This window comes from Thyridium curvatum (assembly GCF_004353045.1).
Source record: "Thyridium curvatum strain D216 chromosome Unknown NODE_17_length_530222_cov_84.051745, whole genome shotgun sequence".
Classification (NCBI taxonomy): Eukaryota; Fungi; Ascomycota; class Sordariomycetes; order Thyridiales; family Thyridiaceae; genus Thyridium; species Thyridium curvatum.
In genome coordinates this window covers 458,388-484,768 of record NW_022156772.1, presented here as the reverse complement: position 1 = coordinate 484,768, position 26,381 = coordinate 458,388, and the positions used below count along the sequence as shown (strand labels likewise).

General features: G+C 57.9%; 8 protein-coding genes across 8 annotated transcripts; 2 read left to right on the top strand and 6 right to left on the bottom strand.

Moving 5' to 3' along the window:
* Positions 1-70: 70 nt before the first annotated feature.
* E0L32_003869 (uncharacterized protein) lies at positions 71-490 on the bottom strand (the record flags this gene model as incomplete). Its single annotated transcript, XM_031138216.1, has 1 exon — positions 71-490. One exon carries the CDS (start codon positions 488-490, stop codon positions 71-73), a length of 420 nt encoding a protein of 139 aa, XP_030998286.1.
* Positions 491-1,225: 735 nt separating this feature from the next.
* E0L32_003868 (uncharacterized protein) lies at positions 1,226-3,745 on the bottom strand (the record flags this gene model as incomplete). The annotated part of the gene is made up of 1 exon (XM_031138214.1): positions 1,226-3,745. One exon carries the CDS (start codon positions 3,743-3,745, stop codon positions 1,226-1,228), a length of 2,520 nt encoding a protein of 839 aa, XP_030998285.1.
* A 2,091-nt stretch (positions 3,746-5,836) lies between these two features.
* E0L32_003867 (uncharacterized protein) lies at positions 5,837-6,653 on the bottom strand (the record flags this gene model as incomplete). Its single annotated transcript, XM_031138213.1, has 4 exons — positions 5,837-6,145; positions 6,236-6,313; positions 6,401-6,477; positions 6,548-6,653. 4 exons carry the CDS (start codon positions 6,651-6,653, stop codon positions 5,837-5,839), a joined length of 570 nt encoding a protein of 189 aa, XP_030998284.1.
* A 3,598-nt stretch (positions 6,654-10,251) lies between these two features.
* Positions 10,252-13,003, bottom strand: E0L32_003866 (uncharacterized protein; the record flags this gene model as incomplete). Its single annotated transcript, XM_031138212.1, has 3 exons — positions 10,252-12,291; positions 12,331-12,840; positions 12,908-13,003. 3 exons carry the CDS (start codon positions 13,001-13,003, stop codon positions 10,252-10,254), a joined length of 2,646 nt encoding a protein of 881 aa, XP_030998283.1.
* A 950-nt stretch (positions 13,004-13,953) lies between these two features.
* Positions 13,954-15,312, bottom strand: E0L32_003865 (uncharacterized protein; the record flags this gene model as incomplete). Its single annotated transcript, XM_031138211.1, has 1 exon — positions 13,954-15,312. One exon carries the CDS (start codon positions 15,310-15,312, stop codon positions 13,954-13,956), a length of 1,359 nt encoding a protein of 452 aa, XP_030998282.1.
* A 2,626-nt stretch (positions 15,313-17,938) lies between these two features.
* E0L32_003864 (uncharacterized protein) lies at positions 17,939-19,900 on the top strand (the record flags this gene model as incomplete). The annotated part of the gene is made up of 5 exons (XM_031138210.1): positions 17,939-17,950; positions 18,371-18,429; positions 18,488-18,798; positions 18,857-19,360; positions 19,419-19,900. The coding sequence occupies 5 exons, from the start codon at positions 17,939-17,941 to the stop codon at positions 19,898-19,900; spliced, it is 1,368 nt and encodes a 455-aa protein (XP_030998281.1).
* A 665-nt stretch (positions 19,901-20,565) lies between these two features.
* E0L32_003863 (uncharacterized protein) lies at positions 20,566-22,581 on the bottom strand (the record flags this gene model as incomplete). The annotated part of the gene is made up of 4 exons (XM_031138209.1): positions 20,566-21,207; positions 21,324-22,379; positions 22,446-22,512; positions 22,571-22,581. 4 exons carry the CDS (start codon positions 22,579-22,581, stop codon positions 20,566-20,568), a joined length of 1,776 nt encoding a protein of 591 aa, XP_030998280.1.
* Positions 22,582-23,609: 1,028 nt separating this feature from the next.
* Positions 23,610-25,860, top strand: E0L32_003862 (uncharacterized protein; the record flags this gene model as incomplete). Its single annotated transcript, XM_031138208.1, has 4 exons — positions 23,610-24,720; positions 24,778-24,847; positions 24,914-25,400; positions 25,468-25,860. 4 exons carry the CDS (start codon positions 23,610-23,612, stop codon positions 25,858-25,860), a joined length of 2,061 nt encoding a protein of 686 aa, XP_030998279.1.
* Between the last annotated feature and the right edge of the window lie 521 nt (positions 25,861-26,381).

Here is a 26,381-nt window from a genome sequence, read left to right as displayed (position 1 = left end):
AGAATCTAGAAATATATAAAGCCGGTATCATTCCCAATAAACACGAGTGCATGTCACGAACGCCCCTTTTTTACTTCTTACTCTCTTGCTCATTCCCCCCATTTTTGTGCAGAGAGAGAGAGAGAACAGAGACCACAAGCCAAGAATGTGCCACCTCGAGTCCGTCAACGCCGTCTGCGGCCGGTGCGGCGACTCGTGGAAGACGACGGAGCGCAGGACGTGTCAGGAGGCGAGGTGGAAGACGGCGGTCAGCCGGGCCCGGCGGGCGATCGTCCGGGGCTGGCGCTGCTTCGCCGGTGCTGGCGGCGGCGGCGGCGGCGGCGGCGGTGGGGCTCCACGGGTCGCGTGCGGCGCGTGTCGGAGGAACGACGCTATGGTGTACCGGCGGGTTAGGGGGCTGTGCCGGTTTTGCCGCTGAGGTTGTTTTTTGAACGGTGGGAGAAACGGTGTGGGCGATAGATAGATGCACAACTATATATATTCCTGTCATGGACGGGACGGGACGGGACTTTCAGGGGCCGTTTACTTACTTGGCTTGGTGTCTTGAAGGAAGACTCTCTTTTGCCGCTCACGAGAAGAAAAGTACAGAGAGATGATGAGAACGGATCATGCTCTGTATATAAAGAATAAAAACATATTGAAATCTCATTAGTGCTGGAAACCCTTCGTTAATCTGTGGGCGTTTCATCGTATCTGCCCGGCTCAGAGTTGAGCGAGCGTGGTCATAAATACATAACGTGTCATATCCCTTCGTGTCTTATTAACAAAACAATCTCATCACGGCGCCGCGCCAGGCACAGTCAGAGAGACAGGTCCTCCGTATCCATGGACCGAGATCTCTCTAACCAACGGAAAAAGTCAGAAGCAAGGTCATAGGGTACTCGGAGCAAAAAAAAGAATACAACGGGAAAGCAGCAGCTGTCGCCCGTACCCACGGCGTCGTGGATGAGGCGACCGAGTAAAATCTAACCATCTTTGAAGAGAAGAAAAAGCAACGCAAGAAAACCCGTGAGACAAAAAAATATAACAGAATAGAACGGACGTGTGGAAAAAGCCAAACCCAATCCAATCCAACAGGAAACCCAGCCAGGGAAAAAAAAAAAGGAATCAAAACTGGCCCAACGCAGGCCCATATTCCAAACATATTAAAAAGATAACACACAAAAGCCGTATCTTCATCACATAACGAATCAGGCCTGGGAAGGCAGACAAGCAAGTGCTTCATTCACCACGCCCGCCTCCGCATCCTCTCCCGGAGAAACGTCCTCTCGCGGTCGCGGTCGCGATCCCGCTCCCGCGCCGCGAGCATCTCGGCCGCCATCTCGGCGGCGAAGTCCCTGAGCGCCTGCTCGTGCTGCTGTTGCTGCTGCTGCCGCCGGCGGTTCATCTCCTCCCTAACGCGGGGCGGCGTGCCCGCGAACCGCGGCGGCGCGGGGGCCGCGGGCGGGATCATGTCCAGGTCCGAGTCGGACGCCGCGTCGCCACCGCCGCCTCGGCCGTCTCTGCTGCGGTTTATAGGCTCCCCGTCCGAGTCGTCGCTGCCGCTGCCGCTACTGCTGTCGTCCTCCTCTTCCTCTGGCTCCTCGTCCGAGTCGTCCGAGTCGTCCGAGTCGTCCGAGTCGTCCGAGTCGTCGATGACGTCGCTCGTCTCGTCCACAACGTCGTCTAGGTCATCGCCACCATCGAGCTCGTCGTCGTCATCGTCATCGTCAAGGATGTCGATGATCTCCACGCGCGGCGGCCTGCGGTGCGGCCCGGGACCACCGAACCCCGGTGGCGCAGGAGGAGCCCGCGGGGGCGGCGGCGTCAGTGGCCGGAAGGGGTTATCGTCCGCCACGAACCCGGGTCTCCCCGGCGGACCACCTGCCTGGGCCATCCTCCTCGGCGGAGGAGGCGGCGGCATCCCAGCACCCCAGTGCCCTCCCCACCGCGGGTGCATCGGCCTCTGGTGGTGGCGGTTGCCAGGCACGTTCAGCGGGGGCGGCGCCGGGGGAGGAGGCGGCATGAACCCGGGCATGTCCTCGAGGTCGGCAAAGATGTCGCGCTCCGTGCACCCGGCGTTGTGCTGGCAGCGCAGGAAGCCCTGCGGCATGACGGTGCGGTAGGGCGCGAAGCAGACGTAGCACCACTCGTGGCCGCACACGCACGTGATGTGGTTGCACCCGGAGTACTTGTGCACGTCGCGCTCGCATGCCGGGCAGCGCTTCGAGATCTCGCGCACGGCGCGCTCCGAGCGGCGCTCGTCCCTGCGCCGCCGCCGGTTGCGCCGGTCGTACTCGTCGCATGTCTCGCCGCTGTGCCAGGGCACGCCGTGCGCCACGCAGTGCCGGGCCCGGCAGGCGCGGCACTTGAAGGTCGGGCACGCGCCGTCGTGGATCTGGCCCGACGTGCACCTGGCGTCGAGGCACCAGCGGAAGTTGCGTATGTCCTTGAGCGCGGACCGCGTGGCCAGGTCGTCGTACCGCTCGAACACGTGGCCGGCCGCGAAGCGCTTGACGTCCTCGTACCCGAGCAGCTCCGGGCAGTCTGGGCATTTGAGCCTGTCCCAGGCGACGCCCTCGAGGCTCGACTCGATCCACTGCTGCAGGCACGGCTTGCACAGCTCCGGCTTGTGCGCACACTTGGGCGTGATGCGGGTGGGGAACTCGGAGATGCGCCTGTCGTCGCAGCAGACGGCGCACGTCTCCGTCGCCGGCAGCAGGAAGGACTCCTCGTCCGAGAAGGCCTCGGCAGCGTCGTAGTTTCGCAGACTGAACTGCACCGTCGAGCCCCACGGGATCTCGGCGAAGCCCTCCATGGTGTTTCCGTCGTGCTCCAGTACAATGTCGCGCCTGCTTATGTCGACCTTTGTGGACCCGTGCCGGTGCACGCCCGTCAGGAGGCGGTTGTGGATCCATGTCTTGACGAAGCGCACGACGGCGTGGGAACTGCTCGAAGATGACGGGTGGTACAGGTACTCTCGCCTCAAGCCCCTGACGACGAGATACCGATCCCTTGGTTTGACTTCCACGTCCAAGCATCGACACAGCCATAACCGGACCTGGCGTACCTCCCACGAGTCCCCCTCGAGAGCTCCGGGCCGGATTCCTCCCCAGGCCGTCACGGCCACCCTGCTGGCATCCTCTACCTCCAATTTCTCGGCGAGTTTCCGACGCACGTCGCGTAGCGTCATGCCCTGTTCAATATCTCGGACCAGCCCTTTTGTAAATTCCGAGTCGAGGTTATCCCCTCTCTTGTCATGTCCGTGCCAGCGTACCCTTAACGAGCCGTCATCAGAGCCACTAAGGACTCGGTAGAATATCGTCCCTGCCTCGCGGACCACGCTGCCGGGCCGGATCTCCCGTCCCTCTCTGTAGAAGAGGACCAAGGCCTCTTCCGGAATGGGGTTCTTGCTCATCCGGTCCCTGAGTACCGAGTCGATCTTGGAGATGAAAGCGCCCGGCCGGACGCCGAATGTGAAGTCCGGACGGTGAGCATCTAGGTCTCGGACCTTGATTTCGATGCGAAGCTCTGCCTCCTTTGCCGCCTCGTTGTGGCTGCGGTGGCCATGATGCCGATGTCGGTGCTGATTTTGCTGATGGTGATGATCATGATGGTGATGACTGGGAGACGCCTTGTCGGCTAGCTCTTGCGGTCGATGCTGCGTGGCGAATGTGGTGAGAAAGGAAACCCTGGGTAGGCTCCGGCGGAAGCCTGATGAGTCCCGCCCCCCAGACCGGGAGCTGGCGTCGTCTCTCTTGACCATAGTTTGAGTTGACGGCCTAGTGCCGTGGGTGTATCCGTTCCATTTCAAGGTATCCGGCTCATGTAGGTAAGAAAGAAATACTGTAGAAACTACATTGGCAAAGGATATCAGAGAAAGAAGCGGAGCATTACAGCCAGTACATACGCTCCCACACACACACACACAGACACACACTGGAAAGGAAACACAGACAAAAGCTGAAGAAGTGGTGCGTAAGAAAGAAGAGAAAAAAAATTCACCCAAAGATTGGAGGTGCCAGCCAGCCAGCCAGCCGCTCAACCGTTCTCTCCGGGTCGGGGGGTCAGGCAGGCAGGCAGGTCACGCCCCAGGCAGGCTGCATAACATTGATCCTGCATGCAAGCGATTCGACTGCAAGTCAGTGAGTGAGCAGACCCGGCGAGACGATCACAGTGAGGCTCACCACTGGGGGCCCCTTGCACTCTTTTGCTACCTACGCCCGGCCAAGGCGTACATCGAACCCCGGAGCGGAGCTAAAGGCGCAGGAAGGGCAACCAAGCAGAGACTTTTTGAAATCCACTCCCCTTTCCCCTTTCCAGGGCTAGGTTGATGGGGGGCGCGACTGGAGACGAAGCAGGCCAGCGAGCAAGCAGCCGCATTGGTGCCCAGAAGATCGTGGCTCTGTGAGTGGACGCTCTGCGCGGGGGGATGTGTGCTGGAGGATACTCGCCCGTCCAGCCGATATGCGGGTGAGGTATCAAGGCCGTCCAATGGATCGTGTTCGCGTGTTTTTTTTTCTCCTGCGGTGTCCTGTGAGAGGCAGAGGGAGGAGGGAGAGGAGGGAGTACCGTTATAAAAAATGGGCAGGCCAGGTCTGAGTGGCGGCCTCGGGAACGGGAAGGGGGGGTGGGTGGTGGGCAACGGCGGCGAGCGACTGCGCAGCGGGCGTGTGTAATAAGAGCTAGTTAGGCAGTCGAGTCCTGCATGAGGAGGTGCAGAGCCCGACCAATCACGCAGATCGTTGGTGGTGTGAAATCTGCAGCACCAGCGGCCATGGACTGGGCTGAATTGAAGGAGTCGCTCTCCGCAGAGGCTGCACACGCCCTGCTGGCTGCGGCATCCGCCTCTGTTGTTGTGCGAATGAGGTGTCCATCACCATTGTACAACAGCGGGGATGCATGCGTGCGAAGATGATCAAATGGGGAGACTTGTGTACGAAACGCCCACGCGCCCGACCCTGGCTGTGGTCATTGGCAGCTCTGGTTAAACTGTCGAGACTTCTGGAGACGAACTGCCTGGCTAGGTGGGTGCGTCGCGCCGGTCCGTGATCGTTAAGCGGTGGTGGGGTCGGCGGGTGGGTGTCGACATGGAGTGCCGTGCGGCTGATCGTCGCCCGTCTCCATGTTGGGGTGGCGATGATCTCATGGTGTCACGAACCGCCTGGACGAACTCTGCCCCTCATTCTGTCGCGCGCGTGCATAGGAGAAATCTGCCTTGCCGGGCCTAGAGGCGACGATGGGCCAGCACATGTATAAGACCTGGACAGTGGCGGTTTCATGAGGAAGCACAACCGTCTTAGACGCATCCATGTCAACGGGAAGCAGAGGCTGAGTAAGGATCAAACATGTCCTTGAATTGCTTGGTATTGGTATCTCCGCATCTCGGTCGGTGCATCGCACAAAAGCACGGAATGCAGTACCAAATGCCCATTCTCAGGGTATCTGGACAGCCCCCGAAACTCTGGTCGAACACATCTACAGGTTCCTCATATCCCCCGTATCCTCCAAGGCAAGCAAATGCATCAGCTCTCATAACATTCAAAGCCTCGTCGTCGTCCAATCATATCAAAAGCGCTCCCAGTGTCAAAAAGCCGCGTCCATGCATCGTCCATTATCACCTGCCCCTGCGTCCGATACGCAGCGGGAAATACATGCTCGAGATAAGTGGTCTCGGGTATAAAATAAGATGTAGGGTTGGCGTGAATTGAGTACAAGAAATGAAGTGGCAGTACCGGTGGCGGCCTGCACTGCCTTTGTCAGCAAGAGACGAAGAGACGCAGGCAAGGATCAGAGCAGGCCGGCCGTCGGAGTTTTCACGATCTCACAGCGGTGAGAAAGCGTTGGCTCTGCCGCATCATAGCATGTAGGCAACCAGGCCCATGGCGACGGCAGCGGCGCCGTTTCCGTACTGCTGGAAGTTGGTGGGAGCAGCGGCCTTGGAGCTCGAGGTGGAAGCGGCGCTGCTAGAGCCGCCCGAGGAGGTTTGCGCCTGGGTCTGCGTCGGGGCGGGTGTGGCCGAAGAGCTAGAAGACGAGCTGACGACGACCTTGGCAGGGTCGAGCGTGCCGCACTTGTCCGCGATGCTGGTGGTGCAGTTCTTCTGGCCCTGGGCATTGCCAACGTTGGCGTCGTTGCACTCCTTGAAAGCCTCGTTGCAGATGAACTAGCGCGGGGAGACTCCGGGTTAGCAACGCGACAAAGATATCCATGGCCACTACTGGTGTCAGTGCGACGAGGTCTCGGTGCCACTTACGAAAGGCATGCTCTGCCTGTAGTAGTCGAGACCAGGAGCAGTGCCGTTTTGACAGGTGCACAGGTAGTTTAGCGTGTTCTGGAGAGAGATGGCTTGTTAGTCTGATTGCGCATCTTTGCCAATATGCTCGGCACAAGAGCCGTCTCAAACGCAGTCTGTACATACGGGATCGCAGTCGTTCCTCTTGGGGTTGTTGCCGCAGAGGATGTTGCAGACGGCATTCTCGCCCTGGCACCAGGAAGCTTTTTGCAAGAAATCGCAGTTAGCGCATGCTGCTTGAACAGTCGGAGAGTCGAAAAAGCGATTGCGTACCTCGAGTGCTCAGATCAACACGGTTGGGGTCAATGGTGAAGGTCTGGTTCTGGGCAGCGACCAGGGTCAGCGCCGAGAGGGCGGCGAGCATCATGTTGCTGCGCATGTTGGCGGATGTGATGAAGTCGGGAGGGTCGGAAAGACTGTATCGAGTTTGCGACAAAATTCTACTTGGGCCTCGGCTCAGGAAGACGTCGGAGAAATGATGATAATTTGCGATGACGAAAACGCGAAGATGGGAGAGTGAGAGAGCACTGGCAGTGGAAATGTTTGTCGAGGTCAGAAGAATTTGACTCTTCTGAGAATCGGAAATGAGGGCTGGTTTATTTTCCCTCTTAGATCTGAGGAAGGTGGGCAAGTGGTAGTTATTTACAGAGAGCAGGAGTGAGTGAGGGAGCGGGTGAAGGAGTAGGTGGTGTGGTGTTTAAAGGGCAGGCACGACAGGCACAGGCACAGGCACAGCGCAGGCAAATTCGGCAAGCTTTGTCCGTTCTGGGCAAAACAGAGTCTCTTGGAGCTATGGAGCATGTCTCACTCTCTCGGCGGCGGCGGCGGCGGAAAGACGCAGGTGGAAGGAAGGAAGCTCTGCCGTTTCTCACGATGGGACGATTGGGGTCGCATGGGCGACCAGGGGGGTCTGTTTTCCCCCGTCGTGGGCCCAAGGCCAGTACCCAAGCCGGCAAGGTAGGTACCCGCAGCGCTGTTCTGCTGCATTTTGCGACGGTTTTGACCGGGCGACAGTACTTTGCGTGCCAGTCGATTAGCACGCTTGGCACCCACCTGTCCAGCATTAGCGGGGCCCGACTGTCACTATCCCGGTCTGCCCCCCCCCAAAACACATGCACCAGGGCCAGCCAGGGTGGTTGGGAAATCTCCAATCTGGAACAAAACGAAGCTCAATTATTGGTCGGGCCTCGAGCTCGCTCCTGTGCTAAAACGCTTTCGGGGTAGCTCCAGGCCGTCCCAGGGCCGTCATCAGTGCTCCCTCTCCTCCTCTTGCTCCTCGCCTCGCACCCCAGCCCGCCGCTTGCAGGCCGGACGGCACAAGAGGGCCGAGCAGGAGAGAAAAGAAACATCTGCTGAATGGAGGGCGGTTACACTTGCCAGGCGCGCCACTCGCAATCACCTTTGCTGCCGCATGCTCGCCAGTCTCTCCCGCCGCTCAATTGATAAACAATGTTTCTTGGCTCATCGATACCAGCCTTCTTTTCGCTTCCCTGCACGGCGCGACAGCAAAGTCGACGAAGAAGGACACCCATTATCATCATCACCATCATCAGAACAGATGATGCACGATTAGCGTCGCGCTAGGCGGTCCGCGCTTGCAGGAGCAACGCTATCTTTGCTCCAAACTTTTCGGACCAACCCACCAGCCTTGAAGCGTCGGCCCTTCCAGGTTTCGATTCTACGCTTGAAAGCAGTTGGAACAATCCTCCCGATCAGGGCGTCGAGATAGTTCTTCTCAATATGTTATCACGCAGTTCCCTTCGAGAAATATGACAGACAACATGCGAGGGTGCTTTCTCGGCTCGCGTAGAGATGGGGAATCCTTGAAGCCCAACATCAGGCGTCGCCCAAGACCCCGGACTGATCAGCAAGCAACAGCGACAAGGGAAGACGTCAATCATGTCCACTTCGTACTTCTAGCAGATAGCGTGTGTGCGTGTGATGCTAGGGTGGCCCACTAAAAAGAGGCCGGCCGCTGGAGTCGGCGGCGTTTTTGACATCCCAGGATGCTGATTGTGGCGGTTTGCTTTTCCCATCCCATCAGAAAACTCGCAACATTTCAAGTGAGAACATCCAGGCTCTACGCCACAACATTGAAGCGAGCGCTGTCAAGTGCTCTACTTTCCATCACTATTGACTTCTACAAGACATCGTCTGAGAGAGAGAAGTGCGCTACGTGCGCTGTACTCCGTAGGCCTTTCTTATTGATTTGATCTGCTCCTAACCGGTTGTCCCAGCAGCTCAAATCCATGTGATCCTATGACCGGCCGGCAAATACACGCAAGCGGGGAATGCATCCGGGCCGTGTTGTTGCATGTCGCCCCTGCGCCATTCGATCAGCCCTCCACCAAGGTTCGGGCCAAGCAATTCGTATTGCAGTTCCCTTTCTTGTGTGAATGATCTGCCTGAGAGCCGGAGAGGAGGGTGGTTGGGACGAGGGTGGTGGTGTGCCCGGCCGCTCGCCATGGCTTACGCGGACTTGTCGTGGTCGTAATGCGCCCGCTGGTGCGGAGCAATGAGACACTATCGAAATGCTCTTGGGAAGAAAAATGGTTCTAGTGCGAGATCAACAGAGAAGGCCCGCGCTGTTCGCTATTGCTGCCTCCTTGCTGGCCCATTCCTCGTCGCTAAAATTAGATGGAGCTGACGATTCCTCATCTTTTCGACGAAAGCGGGAATAACGCAGGGACCATCCAGTCTTGGCACGAAACAGCTGCCAAGACATTTGCAATTTGCGCAGGGCCCGTTCCAGTCGTCTCGTCTCGCCAACCACCCGTGAGTGGTTGCACCCCAGCACACATCCCGTCTCCGCCCGATGATGGTCTTTTCTTCCATTCCTGTCATTTCTTCTAGTTACATGTGCAAAGGATTCGATTGGAGATTCCGTCGTATCAGCTCGAGATTCTGATATTGTGGTACCAAGGCCCCTCTAATCCAGCACCACTTCCTTTCTCCTTAGATTGTATGCTGTCACAGATAAACAGGGAGACCTTGTCCTACAGAAGACTGTTCGTTCGTGAAAGTGGTTTCTTCTTACAGGCACATTCCCTCTGTGCGTGCGCCCCCGACGACGCCTTTTCGTTTGGTTCATGCGTAGTTCTGTCCATCTCCACGGCGTGACAGTGATACGGGATGCTCTCGGGCAGTGTGTCGTTTCGCAGGAGGTGCAGCAACGACGCAGCCGTAGAGGAAACCACGTCGTGCGCATGTCAGTCATTCAATGTCCGTGGAGGAAATCCTACTGCCCACGGGATAGTAGTTTCGGTCTCATTCTGCTGCCGAGGCGAGTCCCAGCCGTTGTAAATATATATCAAATATATATCACCACTTTCCAGTCCTGGCCCTGACGATTGTTTCCCTGTTTTAGCTAGACCAAAGCTTCTTCAACTGATCAATGTTGATATTTGTGACTGGGGAGAAGTCCCAATGGGATTGCCAGCCAGATACAAATCACATACACCGAGTACTTGTCGGAAAAGCTTTCTACAAAGGCAATGTCATGAAATATGACAACTCTAGCACGCGAGTGTCGGTAGTGGAATGAATCATCAATTTCTCTTTCAAGGTTCTAGACTTGACATACACTTTCTAGGCTCAGGCCTACAAGGCCTGCACAGAGTGTCCATGGATAAGACAGCGCAAACAAATGCCATGCAAATCAGGAAAAACAAGACAAAACAAACATCAAGAACTCTGCGCTCACTGTACATGATGATACCCCCTTCTGAAACTTTCCCCCTTAGTGATACAGCACATCTGCCGAGAACAGACCAGAGTAGAAAAAAACACAACAAAAATACCACAAACGGTACCAAGGCATAGGTACCAGGATTCATCATCAAGAAGCCCAAAGACCCATCCACGTCCGGTGATATCAACCATACCACTTGTCCAACTCCAGCCGGAGCTCAATCGGGACCTCCAGCGAGGCACACCGCGTCCAAAGCCCAGACACGACGACACCCCCCGCTTCACCTTCACCAATAAGCGCCCCGGCGCTGGTGCGCATGCTGCGCCGCACGCTGCGCGCGCAGTCCTCCTCCGGCGGGCTGCTGCTCGTGCGGCAGCACATACTTGGCCCGCTGGCCGTTGTCGACCAGCACGCCCACGCCGTCCATCTTCTTGATCATGGCGAGGGCCGGGCCGTACAGCGCCCGCCAGACCCCTTGCTCGTCCAGCGTGTCCGCCGTCCACGACGGCTCGCCGCCGACGGGCAGCGTCTCGTTCTCGGCCAGGATGGCGTCCCCGCGGACCGACGAGATGGACGCCTCGTGCCAGACGCTGAGCTTGCCCTTCTCGAGGTCGTCCTCCCGGGGTATGGCCCGCAGTGTGACGCGCTCGCCGCCGGGGGGAGGAGGAGGAGGACGAGGAGAAGCCTCGCGGCGAGGCAGCTCCTGCAGCTTCATCTCCTCGACCTGGCTGAGGCGGAGGTAGCTCTGGCCGTCGCGGCTGCGCAGCTTCGCCACGTGCCGGACGCGCGCGCCGCTCACGGTAGTGAGGTGCAAGCCGCCGGCCGAGTCCTCGAGGCGGCGGCTGTCGGGCGTGATCTCGAACGAGGGCCGTCCCTGCACGCCCTCCGGGACCGACAGCGAGTCGAGCAGCGCCTTGGCAAAGTGGCCGTAGGAGCTCTCCAGCTTCAGCGTCGGCGAAAAGCTCGCTATGCCCTGCGCGTCCCAGTGGCGATGGAGGCAATGGATCCAGAGCGGCGGGAGGCGGTTCTTGACCAGTCGCAGCGCGTACGTGAAGCGGTCGGGCACCGTGCCGTCGATGTCCACGATGAACAACTGGCTCGAAATCTCCCGGCCAGACTTGGAGCTATGGGTGTACCGGCACGAGAACTCGTACACAATCTGCGTCTCGACCACCTCCCACATGGGCTGGCCCGCATCGTCCTTCAAGTTGGCCATGAAGTCTGCGTCATTGCCAAAGGACGAGAGGATCTTGGTGAAGGTAATATTGGCCGCGCTTACACAGCCGCCATTGAGCCGCGTGACAAGCTCGGCAGGATGCCAGCCGTTGCTAAACTCCGTGGGACGGTTCCAGGCCAGACCGCTGGGAACAAAGGAGGTCATGATGATGCGGCCGAGGTCTATGCGAAGCTCGAGCCGTCCTCGTATGGTCCGGTAGTACTGAGCAAAGTCTCGGAGTCCTTGCGTCAGGTTGTTGGCAAAGGTTGCATCAGGATCATTCGACTCCTTGGACTGGTTGACGGGAGGCTCGGATCGCGATGTAGGCACACCACCACGAAGGGATGTGCCCGAGGCGGGCTCCGCCGAGAGGATCTCGCGGGTGTCAAAAGTCAAGAGATCTGACATGCCCGATGTGATGGTTGAGACATTGGAGTCCTGAGTGCTGCGCGTCTTCGGAGAACCGAACAGTGATGCTGCAGCGGGTCGGTCCTGTGCGGGAGCCGTCGCACTGCCGCCTGTTGTTGAGCTGCGGGTATTGGCCTTGTGGCGAAGCTCCTGCTCATCGCGAGCTGGTTGAGTCTTGAAGATAGTTTCGGCAACATTTCCATCTTCCTTTTGTTGAGAGCCCAAGACACTGTTCGCCCTGGAGGGTGTTCCTGACTGTTGAGCCAAGGTGCCATCGGGGCCCTCTGCCATCGTGTCGGCCGTCGGCTCGCCATCCATGACACCCTCGACCCATGTCTCAATTTCAGCCTTTTGGCTAACGCCGAGATGGTCGTTCCGGATGACCGCAACCTTCGCCGGGTATGTATGGGTGCGGAACCACTGGTTCTGGCGGGTCGCCTGGCTGGTGTCAAAGACCGCATCAGCTCTCGGTCCGAAAAGAGAAGACCGGCTCTCCATAAAGGGGATCGCCTCGCAGATGCGGAGGCAAGTTCCAGTGCGGCACAGGGTTTTGTACAGTTCACCGAGTCTTAGCGTCGACGAGTCGAACACGGTACAGTCAATCAGCTTGGGGTTGATAAGAGCTGCATATCGTGCATCGACGCGATAGTCCTTCGAGGACTCTGCGTATAGATAGTGCTTTGTGGGTGGGAAGGGCACAGTCTGTCAGAGGGTTAGTTCAGTCAGAACCTCGCGTGGCACATAGCTAGGACAACTTGCCAGTTGAGAAAACAAAAGATCGAGCTTTGCGACAGCCTCGTCCACCCTGGCTCGCGAGTCGCCGCCCAGGAAGACCATTTTACCCGACACATCCGACCTGACCATCACGCCAGATTCCTCCTGAAAGACCTTGGCCTCAGTGCCGCAGAGAAGCACTGCGAGTGTCACCTTCTCCGTCTCCTTGTACAATCTGTTCCACGAGGCCGTGACCTGGAACTGTTTGAAGGCCTCTGGTACTCGGTTGTCATTGTAGTCAACAGGGCCCTGGCTGCGCGGCATCAAGTTGCGCTTGAGAGCCCTGATCCACTCGTTGTTCTCGTCGAGAGTCTCGACGACGGTACCATCCAGCTGGATAATGTCATTGACGTCAACGTCCCTCTCGATGGCGAGCATGCACTCTCGGAAGATGGCCTGGACTTTGGCCATTTGGCTCTCCAGGCAGGTGACCCTGAACCAGCCGGATTCATCATCGTAGATGTAACCTGCACCGGGCTACATGAAATCAAATGGTCAGCGGTACTGATACTACCTGCCATCGGCCCTGTTTGAGGTTACACACTATATTTCCCGCTTCGAGCTCGTCCAGGACGCGGTCTACGCCTTGGGGGCGTAGAGACCACATAGAGCCCAAGTAGAACTCGACTCGATCACCCATGGTCACGAGGGGCGAGCTTCACGAGTATGATGGTGAGGCGGTGTTGAGAGGATGAAAGTTACTCCTCGCTGGGAGATATGGATCCAGTCTCTCGTCGAAAAGCAAGTGCGATGACCTGGATGAAGAGAGGCTAGACTGGCGGGAAGGATGGCCTGGCCACCGGCAAGATCCAATTACTGTTTCGTCCAAGAACCGTGAGGCTCGCGATTTGGAGGAGAAGGTGAGGTGGAAGGTGAGGTGGAAGTGAGGTGGAAGTGAGGTGGCATGGAAGTGAGGTGGAAGTGAGGGAAGGTTCAGTCAGGCCTGCGCAAGACATAAGTGACGAGGTGCAAAGGAAAAGGAGACCCTCAAGACTTTCTAGGTGGCTCATCTATATCAACAAACAACGAAAGCACTTCCTCTCAAACTTCAGCAAACTCAAACGAGCCAATCCTTTCTCCACAATCATATACCTCCTGGGGCGCAAACTTCCACCAAAGTTTGACAGGTTCCAAACGTTCAAACCACAAAGAAATGTATCCGTATCTATTAGTACACGCAAAGTAGATGCAGGGTTGCATATGCATTTTCATTCTCATCATGACGTCGTTTGTAGCAATTCGGCTCCTGACCCTTACTGTTCAAGCCCGCAAAACCAGCCATTGTGTCCAAAAATAAAAGGTATCTCGACGCCGTCTTGTGCCCTGACCATGACCTGTCCCGCCTCTGTCGGGCACTGTCCAGGAAGTTGCTAGCTCTTCTCCGTATATTACATCTCGTAGTTCCCAGCCTGGCCACAACATATCGGTTTCTAATCCACAATCTAGATAGGGGAAGTTGTCTCGTGCCTTTGATAACAGGGTGTATTGCCCCTTATGAAATGGTCGCCGCGCAGCAAAACAGCCACGTAGCTTTCGAACAGTCGCAGGTAAGCATAATTTCGAAATTGGATCTCGGTCCTTGGCTCTTCTTCACTGAGCCCCTGCGACGGTCGCCTTGACATTCAGCGCCCACCTGAGCTTGTCAAGCACTTCCTTGGCCTCCCTCAGGGTCTGCTCCTGCTGCGACTCGCGCGCCGCCGCCTTGGTCTTGATGTCGTGCAGCGCCCGCTCCTGCTCCGTCTTGTAGTCCTCAAACTTCCGCGAGATGTCGTCCTTTTGCTGGCGCAGGTCGTCGAGGTTGCTGTTCTGCTGGTCGCAGAGCTCCCTGAGCACCGTGATCTTGTCATCGTCGCTCCGCCGCTCGTCCAGCAGGTCCTGTATCTCCTTGCCCATCCTGCCCATGGCCCTCTTGACGTCGTCGCCCTGGTCGCGCCAGTGGCTGCTGATGGCGTTGTAGCGGCCCTCCATCAGCAGGGCGTAGCTGGTCGCCTCGTCGACCTGGCGCTTGCTCTCGGACCGCGTCTTCTCCATCTCCTCCCGCCACGTCCTCTCCCGCTCCTGCGCGTCGGCCGTCCGCTTCTTCTCGAGCTCGACCGCGGCCTGGAGCGACTCCACCTGTCTTTCCTTCCTCGAGAGCAGGGTCTTGGTGACGTTGGCGTCCAGCAGGCGGCTCTCGTAGTCCGATACCAGCCGCTCCATCTTGTCCTCCAGCAAACGTGCCGCCTGGCGTGACTCTTCGGCCTTGAGCCTCTCGATCTTGAGGTCGCGCTTAAGAGTCTCGTTGTCCGAGACGAGACGATTGATAACGCGGCCGGTCTTTCCCAGGCCTGCCTTGCCGACGGTTGAATCCCAACCGTTGCCCAGATGCTGGTCTGTAGAGCTCTGGCTGAGACTCCCTGGGCCCTCCTCGTGGTGGCTGCCATCGGCGTAATGGACTTCTACGGCTGGAGCATGGGCGCCTGGACTCCTCGACCTCCCTGTCACGCCGAGACTGCTTTCTCTCCGGGGTATCTCGACACTGGATCTGGACCGTGCGCCTGGGCTTGGTGTCCTTGAGGGAACATCACTTGCTCTGTCGTGGACGTCGAGGTAATCACCTGTAGCGCTCTGCTTTTTCCGCACAGTGCTAGATGACGATGTGTTCTTGGACGGTTGTTGCGAGATGGCAGACATGCCGCTCATGTTGCTGTTGAGCGAGCTGGAGAAGGCCGAGTTGGAATGGCGCGGAATGGACGGCGAGCCGTCGGAGGAGTCGTCCTCGGAGTGCGTGCCCTGTGTCCTGTCGCTGAAGCTCGGAACTGCGCGTATAGACATCTTCCTAGATACCACGTCGGCTTGACCGTTCCTTGCTGAGCGCGGGCTTAGCCCAACGGAGGGCGACCCCGAAGCGTATGATTTGCCCTCTGGCTGTACGGTGAGGGAGCCGTTGGCCATGCTTCGCGAGTTCATGACTGCGGAAGAGGCGGGAGTGAGGCTGGATCTGAGGGACGCATCTGACGCGGAGGGCGTAGAGGACTGAGGGTTCTGAGCTGCTGTGATCAAAAGTGTCGGGGTCAGCGGTGGGCTTCTAGTATTTTGCGCCGGACAGTTCGGCCCCAGGAGTCGCGCTCGGCCTCAGAGAACCAACATCTGGCTGGTTGCCATGAATGCTACGGCGTGTGGGTGTGGGGGAGAGCGAGCGTGCAGTCTTTGTTTCAGGAACAGCGGGGTCTGGGGGCCGGGACAGCACGTATACACACCTGTTACCAAGTCGTCCTGGCTGTCGGACGGCTTGTTTGGTTTGGAAGAGGAACGGGGCCTTGGCTTCTGAAGTCGGCTGCGCATTGCTTACGAGCCGTGCTGCCAGCACTCCAGCATTTGGAGATGCCGTTGCTTGGTTGGGGCGGTCGTGGAGTTGGCGCGCGTCTAGTGCCCGCAGAGGTTGTCGATCTCGGAAGGGTTTGAAACGTTGGATGGCCCACGACGGCCAAGTACAGACACAGTCGCGCGGCAAATTCAGGATGCTTGAAGGAGAATTGTCACAGCTGAGAAGAGAGGTCGTCGAGACAGGGCCGGGAGCCAAGAGCAAGGAGCTCAGACGGGTGTACTGATTGTTATTTGATCTAGGAGCTGTGGAGGAATGTTGGCTGTTTGGCGCTCGACTACTGCGAGATTGACAAGACTCGTGGCGTTGTGAAAGACAAGACGGGGGAGCAATTATGTTTAATAAATTGAAGAGTGAAGACAACAGCTACAAATGCGTACGTAGACAGGCACACTTCGATCCTTAGCAGAATATTGATTACGGAGTACGTTTATGGCAATGCGGACAAAGATGGCCAGGGTAAAAGAGCACCGCACAGCACCTGGAAGTAAAGAACCTGGGTGGAAGTACCCGTGGCCTTTTCCCAAGCGGTGGAATGCCCCCTTCGATGAGGGAAGAGTACATTGAGAGGAGATCAAAATTAAAACCCGCAACCTCTCTCGGGCAGGGCGAACAGCCTTGCTCTCTCTTCCCTGTCTCTTTTGCCAGCAATTCCGTCACGGCGAGATTGTTGATCCACTTTTGGGCGACTTTGACAGGCACCACCACAGCACTGAGGGCCACACGGGTTTGTCCCAGCAACCAAAGCTGACGGCTCGACTGGCTCATCAGGGCCTGGTCCAGGTGCCTGTTCCCCACCCCCTGCATCCCGAGCCGACCGCTGAGGGGCCCGCTAGCGGGAGATTAAGGTCAGTAAGTAGGTAGGCACCTTGGTCTGATTAGGTCAGCGCCAATTTACGCGCTTCTTGTTAGCCAAAACACGACTCTGGCACGTGTGTTGACGTGTTTTCCCCTTATAACGAATTACCAGTAGGTTCTATCCATGATGCCTGTGCCGGCTGGATTCTGCTTGTTGTGAGCTAGTGATTCGAACCGGCGAGCCGTGTGCAGCTTCGTGTGCAACGGCATTGTTGACCATAGTGGCCGCCAGTCTAAACCGACTATTCGCGGCCAGAATGTGATGTTTCCACGGCTGCTCCTTTAGATGTTCACCGCTCATTCGTCCGGAGGCAATGTTGACGCCTACCTAGTAGGTAGGTAGGTATGATACTATGGTAGTACTCCCGATCAATAGGACGCAAAGAAAGAAACATAAGAAAGAGCGAAAATCTGCACTACCCTACTGCTGGAGATAGACCTCTAGACATAGCATATTTATACCGTTTGGTGTGTGCCCCAGGTCCGACGTGCAGAAAACGGTGCAGAAGTTTGAATGGTACCACCCCTGCATGAATATGGCCGGCCATAACGGCGAATCACATGTGCTGCCGGCCATAGGCAAGAGACGTATTGAAACACGGCAGGGTATCGGGGTCAAGAGATCGATACCAGCCCTTCTAAGCTCAATGTTTGGCAAAATGGCGTTCATGCTCACCAACCCTGAGGAGGGCACTGACGAGTCTCTCGAGCCGCACCGCACCTGTCGTCCCAAAGGGGCGAGAGGGGATCGAGCTCCCTCCACTGAATCTCATCGCACCCAAAATGAGCCGGAATGTCGAGACATGGCGGTGTGCAGGCTGTCGGATTGGGTCGTTTGGGGGGTCCAGGCTAAGCCTAATGGGACTGACAGCAGCAGAGGGAGCAGATAGCGACCAGTGATCATCGAGTAAAAGTTCGCGGATGCTCTTCGTTTGGGGACCATTTACCCCTCCTTTGCAGGAAGCGAAAACAGGGGTGTCAAAAGGGTGGCCTTTACCTATTTTTTCAATGCTGTTCTTTGGTGCGTGTTGGTGTCGTTCCTCTCTGCACGGATCATCCATCCCAACACACAACAAACCCCAAGCAACAAGCACGACCCAGGGGGCGACGACCCCTCCAGAGCAGACCGCCGCCGCCTGCCCGCCCGCTGCCTGCTACCCACTCGATCCCCCCCACACACAAATCAATCTCCAGCCCACATCAACAGACTGAACCACCAAAGTCGACCAGGGCCTTTTCCAAACCTCCCCTTCCCTTAGCTTTTCTCCCACAGCGCTGTGCGCAGACAAATCTCCGACTTTCTCGCTTTGCATCCAACTTCCTCCCTCCTCAAATCCATCATCGGTCATCACCATGAAGGGCGAGGTAAGCAGTGCTCTCCATTTACCACCCCGACCCATCGTGGCTTCGTGAAGGCGGATCAGAGGCGGGCAGCTGTTCACCGATACGCCTCCCCACCCCCTATTTCAGCAGCTTCACGGCCACGGCACCGCGTTTTCGACAGCGCCCGTGGCTCGTTGCGATTGCGTGGGCTCTTGGTCATATCAAGACACATTTTGGGCTGCTATGACACGATATGCGCCACCTGCAACGACCACCATTCTCGCGTAACCCACGCCACAACCGACGGGGTTTGCTTGTATCGCGGACACCATCTCGCCTCGGCTCGTCCCGCCGCCCGCCCAAGCTAATTCTGAGCCTGCCCGACGATGCTGCGGTGGACGGGATTGCCACGGCAAAGCCAATTATTCCGGTATGGATGGCTGACATGTCGTGTTTTATTAGATCCTTCACCTCCATTTGGGCCAGGCTGGTACCCAGCTCGGTAACAGTGCCTGGGAACTGTGAGTTTTCACCGCCGGAGCCGTCTTGTGAGGCCACTATTTCTGATCCCAAATCTAGCTACCTCCTTGAGCACGGTCTCGGAGCCGACGGTCGCCCTGACCCCAACGCCAAGGATATCGGCGATGGCGGTTCCTACGAGACCTTTTTCAACGAGACGAGCGGCGGCAAGTACGTGCCCCGATCCATCTTTGTCGACCTCGACCCGTCCCCCATCGACGAGATCCGCACCGGTGACTACCGCTCGCTCTTCCACCCCGAGTTGTTGATCAGCGGCAAGGAGGATGCTGCCAACAACTATGCCCGTGGTCACTACACCATCGGCAAGGAGATGATCGACAACGTCATGGAGCGCATCCGCCGTGTTGTCGGTACGTACACCCAAAAAGCCTTGACGTGGTGCTCTTGCGCTAATGTTTATGACGATAGACAACTGCAACTCTCTGCAGGGCTTCCTCATCTTCCACTCTTTCGGCGGTGGCACTGGCTCCGGTTTCGGTGCCCTCCTTCTGGAGCGCCTGTCCACCGAGTACGGCAAGAAGTGCAAGCTCGAGTTCGCCGTCTACCCGGCTCCTCGCGTCTCGACTGCCGTTGTTGAGCCCTACAACGCCGTCCTGTCCACCCACAGCACGATCGAGAACTCTGACTGCACCTTCCTGGTCGACAACGAGGCCGTCTACGACATCTGCCGCCGCAACCTCGACATTCCCCGCCCCAGCTCCGAGCACCTGAACCGCCTCATTGCTCAGGTGGTCAGCTCCATCACCACCTCCCTCCGCTTCGACGGTGCCCTCAACGTCGACCTGAACGAGTTCCAGACTAACCTCGTCCCTTACCCCCGTATCCACTACCCGCTCATCAGCTACGCTCCCGTCGTCTCCGCGGCCAAGAGCGCCCACGAGAGCTTCAAGGTCCACGACCTCACCTTCCAGTGTAAGTAGAGGCTTGCGTCTAGCGCCAAAGCCGACCCGTGCTGACTGCCCTATGACAGGCTTCGAGCCCAACAACCAGATGGTCGTCTGCGATCCCCGCAACGGCAAGTACATGGCCGTCGCTCTCCTGTACCGCGGAGATGTCGTCCCCCGCGACTGCAACGCCGCCATTGCCGCCCTCAAGGCCAAGGCTTCCTTCAACCTCGTCGAGTGGTGCCCTACCGGCTTCAAGCTCGGCATCAACTACCAGAAGCCCATGGCCGTCCCCACGGCCAACCCCGCCGACGGCGGCCTTGCCTGCGTCGACCGCTCCGTCTCTATGCTGTCCAACACCACCGCCATTGCTGAGGCCTGGTCCCGCCTGGACTTCAAGTTCGACCTCATGTACAGCAAGCGCGCCTTTGTGCACTGGTACGTCGGTGAGGGTATGGAGGAGGGTGAGTTCAGCGAGGCCCGTGAGGACCTGGCTGCTCTCGAGAAGGACTACGAGGAGGTCGCCGCCGACTCGTTTGAGCCCGAGGAGGGCGATGTCGAGTACTAAGCCTAATGTCTCTTGATCGTGGCCTGATGATTTTCTTTTTGTTTCTCTCCGGTGGTCCTTGGGAGGGGATTTTGGTAGAAAAATGGTTCGCCAAAAAGTTCTTGGGGAGAGAACCTCTTCATGTCCACGGAAAGATCGTTGTCTAGCTTTGCGACCTCTTGTTCTTGTTATGCAAAGACTTAGCCTTTTTATGTCTGGGTAGTGGAAGTACATCCTCGTAGAGATATCTGAATGGAGGGGGGGAACGCAGGTAGATGGGCTGCATGCACACCGCTGCTGCCTTTCTAATATACCCATCTTCGGCTTTGAATCTGGACGAGACTGGATCGTGTGTGTGTGTGTTTCCGTAACACAGCCGTCTCTTTGCTACGCGGCTACCTTGGGATATATGATCACGATCCAGGTCAAGTAGGTGGTGAAATGGGTCAGGTCATCGTGTATGTTCTGGTCGATGCTCAACACTTATGTCTCCTGGGAGTGTAGCATGTCTCGAGGTATGGTGACTTTGGTCCTAAACGCGTAGCAGAGCACACACCTCACACAGAGCATGATATCAAGCCAGAGTATTTTATGTAGAATTCTGGCCGATGCACAAAGTAAGGGTATATCTATCACTGAACCCTCCTAACCCCCCTTTTCTCCGTTAGACCACAATATTCTCTGCATCAGCTGCCCTGCTTCTCCCTCCAGCTCGCCGTCCTCTTGGCCTGCCTCTTGCGGTTATTCGAGTCCTCAGCCCTGCCGCCATCGCCAGCCTTCTTGCCGCCGCCTCCGCCGCCGCCCACTCCACCGTGCTTGCCCTTCTTCCCACCGCCGCCGCCCAGCTTGAGGCCCAGGCGCTTGCCGTCCGTCGACTTGGCGCGCTGGCCCTCAAAGATGACGGTCTCGGGCGACTTGAACTGCGGCTTGTCGTCTCCGCCGTCGCCGGCGCGGCCACCAGCACCACTACCGCCGCCGTGCCGACCGCCGCCAGAAAGGCGCGGCTTCTTGGCCTTGTGCCCACCAGCGCCGCCGCCGCCGCCGGCCTTCTGGGCCGCCGAGCGCCCGAGCAGCTTGCCCGCGCGGCCGGCGTGCGTCTGCTGCTCGGCCGTGGCCTTGGGCGCGTACTTTGTGCTGCGGGGCCTGCCGCCGGCGGTGGTGTCGCCGCCGCCGACGACGAGGGCGGCCTTGTTCTTGCGGGCGCGCTCCTCGACGGCGCGGGCCGTCTTGTGCGGCGCCTTGCAGCGGCTGACGCGCAGCTCGCGCGGGAGCATGGGCGGGAACTTCTTGCCGTTGAGGAGGATGGCTGCCTCGACCGAGTTGGCGTCCTGTGGAGAGTGAGTGCACGCGTTAGCAAACCCGCGAAACTTTGTTCTACTTCTTCTTCCAGGGATCAAAAAAGAGAAGAGGGGGGGGGGGGGGGGGGGGGGGTATGCAAACTCACGTAGAACTGCACATAGGCGATGCCCTTGCCCACGCGGGTCACCTGGTCGCGCACGACGCGCACGTTCTCGACCTTGCCGGCGTGCTGGCCAAAGGTGCGCCACAGGCCTTCCTCGACGTCCATGGGCGTCTTGGTGCGCTTGCGGGTCTCGGTCTTCTCCTTGCCCTCCTCGTCGACCTTGGTGGTGATGACGGTCTCGTCGTCGACGAAGCCGAGGTTGCCGACAAAGACGCACCGGCGGTGGGCCGTGGGCGCCGGGTGGGCGACGCTGTCGGCGCGCAGGTGCCGGTCCAGGACGACGGTGCCGTTGAGCTTGGAGACGGCCAGGCGAGCCGCGGCCGGGTTGGGGTAGACGGCGTATGCGTTGACAGATTTCGTAGTGGCGTCCATGACGGCGCCGGTGATGAAGGCGGCTCGCTTGGGCATGGAGGCCGTGGAGAAGGGGAGCGATCGGAAGCGGAGCGTCTCGACAGAGCCGGGGTTGGACTCGTCAAAGATGGACGAGAGGTGTGCCATAAGAGTCTTTTTCGCCTTGCGCGACGAAATGGCCTCGATGCTGACATTGGACAAGAATACCGTCCGGCTTGCCTTGTCGAGGTCGGCGTCATGCTCCCCGTTTTGAAGGGACTCGTGGACGAGGTTCTCTCCAGAGTCAGACTCCTCAGCCTCAGCATTGTCTGCGTCTGGCCGAGCGCGCTTCCCGGCAGGTGTGCTGTCATCCTCGTCGTCTAGTAGCTTCTGTAAGTACCGGCTCTCCAGGTCTTCGTTGTCGGCATCGGCTCGCTTCCGCTTCCTGTCCTTCTTGGTCGAAACAGATGAGAGCTGGGCCACAGACTCTTCAACGTCGGATGCGTCCTCTTCTTCGCTGCCTTCGACCTCGTCCTCCTCCTCCTCTTCATCGTCATCGTCGAGAATCTCTTCGTCTAACTCCGAGAGTTCTGCATCGGGTTCGACATCCTCATCTGACCCTTCTGACTGGTCCTTACGAGAAGCGCTCTTTCTCGGCTCGATAAGATCGGCATATCTAGTCTTGGGGAGGGGTTTAGCCGGCCCCGCCTGCAGCTGTGTTAGCTTCAAGAGCCTCTCATCAAGTGCGAAAGGCATATGCATGTGCGGGCTTACACTGGAGGCAAAAAGCGCTGTGAGGGTGGGGTCGAGAGCCTTGGAGGCTGCCGACAATACGGCTTGACTGCGGTCTGGGTTAGCTCTTGAAACTTGACATGGACGGAATTGATAGAGTGACGAACCCTTTCGCCATGTTGTATAGGCAAAAATCTCCCTCGGAGCGTTGCACGGAATCAAACTTTGGGCCTGCTCTTATTGTTTGCACCGAATTGCGGTCGCCTCTGGTTTCACAGAAAAAAAATACGGTACTCCCAGCCAGGGACCCATGCAAAATGCTGGCGATAAGGACATATCTTATCTCTACTTGCCGCTATTGGTACGATAAGTGTACCTAGTGATGCTAGTCTGCGGTGCGCTGAGGTACCTGGCTAAGTTTGGGGACCAGCGGAGACGAGCGCTGCACAGGGAAAGGAGCCATTCACAGAGGTGTATTGTATGTGCTATGGAGGACGCATCATGAGGACTGTCTTGTTCTGCCCAGCTGGGTGATCATCCAAAGGGCCCCAATGACTGAATCGCGAATCAAGTCCACTCCTTGGCAGAGGAGGGTTCTTGAGTGCTGCGTCTTGCGTCAATTGGAACCCAGTTTCTGCCGCAGTCCACCGCCCAGCTCGGCCCCAACTGTGGTCACCACTGGCTGTGTTTTGTGTGCGGAGGTACTCTTTCGGCGCTAAGGAGAATTGCCGTTAGGCGGGAGTAGCAGACCAGCGACCGCTGGGCGAGGGACGGTTTCCGCTGGTGAGGTCGGTGGCAGAACACCTGCACACACCAACCACACCCGCCTGTGCTCTTTGCCCTCTTTCGCTCTCTCTCTCGTGCGCGCCGCCCGCCTCACTTTCTCTTGCAAAGAATGCGCCCTCTACCCCGACAACCCAGAATCCCTTTTTCAGAACGTCTGGCAATAGGCATCTTTACTGCAATTACTTCCCCTGACGCCTTTTCTCGAGCACGCCCTCACCCGTGGCGGAATCTAGTCGACCTACCCTGTTCCTGACTGGGAGGAATCACTGTTTGAGCTTCTCGTCAGTTTTCCTCCTCCCACGCCTTTCCGGCTCCAACCCACCCGCCCCTCCGCACAATCTGTGCTTTCCAAGCCCTTATCCAAGGTCGCCCCGTGCTGATACCCCGTAGCGACGACTTCAAACATTCCCGCTCGACGCCATGGCGACGGGCGACACGGCCGTCTCGATGCCCATCTCGAGCCCCCCGCCGCTCCTCGACCGCACGCCTAGCAACATCTCTAGCCCTCTGAGCGAGGTTGAAGACAAGGACGGCGAGCCCGAAGACATGGACCTTGACCTCGAAAACCAAAATACCTCCACGCGTAATCAGTCAGACCGCGACGATGACGATGCCGAGACTGGCCCTGTGCCCGGCACCACGGCCTCGGGCTCGGACGGCGACGGCGACTCCAATTTGTCCGAGCTAGATATCAATGAATCCGAAGCTGAAACAGAGCGGCTCGAGGACACTCCGCGAAAGAAGCGAAATGGTCGCAACGCCTCTGCCAATGGCACCGGCGACGACTCGAAGCATTTTGTGCAGTCCCGCGATCGGCCCTTTGAGCCGAGCCCCAGCAAGCTCAAACAGCAGATACAGGTCGACGTCGAGCCCGCTCGTAACTCTGACGAAGAAGACGACGCCGAAGAAGAAGGGGAGGAGGAGCTCTCCGAGGAGGAGGCCGGCCACGAATCGGATGCCTCCAGCCAGGCGGACGGTGGCCGGAACGGCGGCGGCTCACCTCGGTCCGCCTCCCAGAAGCGAGCCAAGGGCGATGCGGCCTCTACAAACACCGAGGATACGAGCCAAGGCGCATCCTCGTCAGAGACTCGCAAGCGCAAGCGATCGCTTGCCGCCGACCAGTCCGAATCGGACCAGCCGCTGAGGAAACGTGTCGGATCGGTGGGTGTCGATCGCGAAAACACCGACGACAAGACCGTGCTGGACGACGATACCGAGAACATCTCCACCAACCCCCAGAGCAGAGCTCACTCGTCAGACGAGGACAATACCAACGACAAAGAAGAGCACATTGCTGAGTCAATAGAAACTCCCGCTGCCGATGCCAACCGGGCGCGCAAGTCAAAGCGCCACGGCGCCAAGAGGCGCAAGGGCTTTGAGGACAGCGCGGCTGGCTCAGAAGTCAATGAGGAATTGGCAGACGACGATGCCGGCGCGGCAGAAGATGAGACTACAGCACCAGGAGAGGATGAGCAGCCCGAGGGCGAGGTTGACGAGGAGGCCGAGATTGCCCACAAGAACGAAGAAGAGAGTACGACGAGAACCTCCCTATTGACTGATAAAGTCATCACTGACATTCCTATTGCAGTGGAACGAAAACGGGCTGCATTTGAGCAGCTGCAAAGCATCGAGAAGCACTTTGCGACATTTCGAGAGCGGTAAGTTTTCCAAGCCACGCCATCCTCTGAAGCTGGTGTGCATACTGACCATGGACTTTTTCGCAGCTTATATCAAGAGCGTTTGGCGCAGCTCACCGAAGAAGAAGCTATGCTCACCGGCGACAATCCAACCCACCCCGAGTACCTTGCCATGATGCAGTGTATCGACGCTCGACGCGACGAGAGACAGCGAGTGATTGATCTCGAGTACCAGTTCAATATGGACACCACGAAACGCTGGGCGGTAGCGCGGCGCGCACAAATACACGGGCAATACTTCCAGAGCATTCGCCAGTCGCGCGAAGATATCCTGGAGGACCTCGGCCGGCAGTGGTACCAGATTCAGCAGCAGCGCCGCAAGCACGCCAACAACATACCCGACTTTGGTATCCGTTTCCCCATGTCTAAGCCACAGAGGGTCAGGAATGCCATTGCCTACAACAAAGAAGTTTCCATTCTCTCGGGCGTCGCAAAGCACGAGGGCTTCCCGGCGGCGCCTCAGATCAACGGCGCTTCTGCCGGCGAGATGGACGAGGATCTCGAGGAGATCTTGGTGAGTCCCCGAAGACCTCCGGAGCCCAGATGAAGACGCAACGGTCGCTGATGTTCCGGTCCAACAGAAATCACGGCCGGCTGGTCAGCAGGTGCCCGGGGCGCAACCTTCCTTCCAGGACCTCAGCGGCCTAACCTTCCACCTCGGAGCAGCAGGCCACCAGTACCTGGCAGACACGCCCTGGGCAAATCCCAATCACCCCGCCCACCAGGCGCAACGGCCACAAGCAACGCAAGAGCCCCGCATAGACAGCCCAGCTGCCGGACCGTCCGACCGGAGGCATTCGCACCAGCCCGGAGGGCTTTTCTCCTCGAGCACCAACTCAACGATACCGGGCAATGCAGTCAACGGCGACTCGCCTGTCGCAGCAAAGCCGAGAGCTGTGTCAGGCGCAGACATTGCGAGGCCGGCCAAGTCATTCGCTGCGGAGAAAGCGCTAAAGCATGAACCCGTCGTGTGACGCATCCCTTCACGACGTGTGCTACCAGGGGAAAGAAAAAAGTCATGTGCATATGAGTTCTGCACGCTTTATGTGGGGACAGAGCGTGTTTTGTTATAATACATGCACCAGGCATTTTGTTTGTATAACCAGGAAGGTCCTGGAGGGAGATGTGCCGACGATGCCTGTATCAAAAGAGTTACTTATATCCAACGGACTCCCCCATAGCGGGGGACGGCTAGATCATGGTCTTTTAAGGCGTTTGAGTAGGAGTTGATTCATTCAATTTTCTCATATCCGGAGCGGTGCTTCTATCTGTACATAGCATCAATACTACACGGCCTTTCGGGGCCTATCTTCACACGGGACACTGGACCCTTGCAGTTGCCTGTCCCAAGGCTTTGCTGTGCCCCTATCCTCCGAGCTCTTGCTATATCGTCCAACATGGGTTTCAATAGAGGGTATCATCGGGCAGGCTCTTCCCACTTCGTGATCCTTTCGCCAGTCACTGCCTTATCGTATGATCGCCGCCAGCCTTTGTC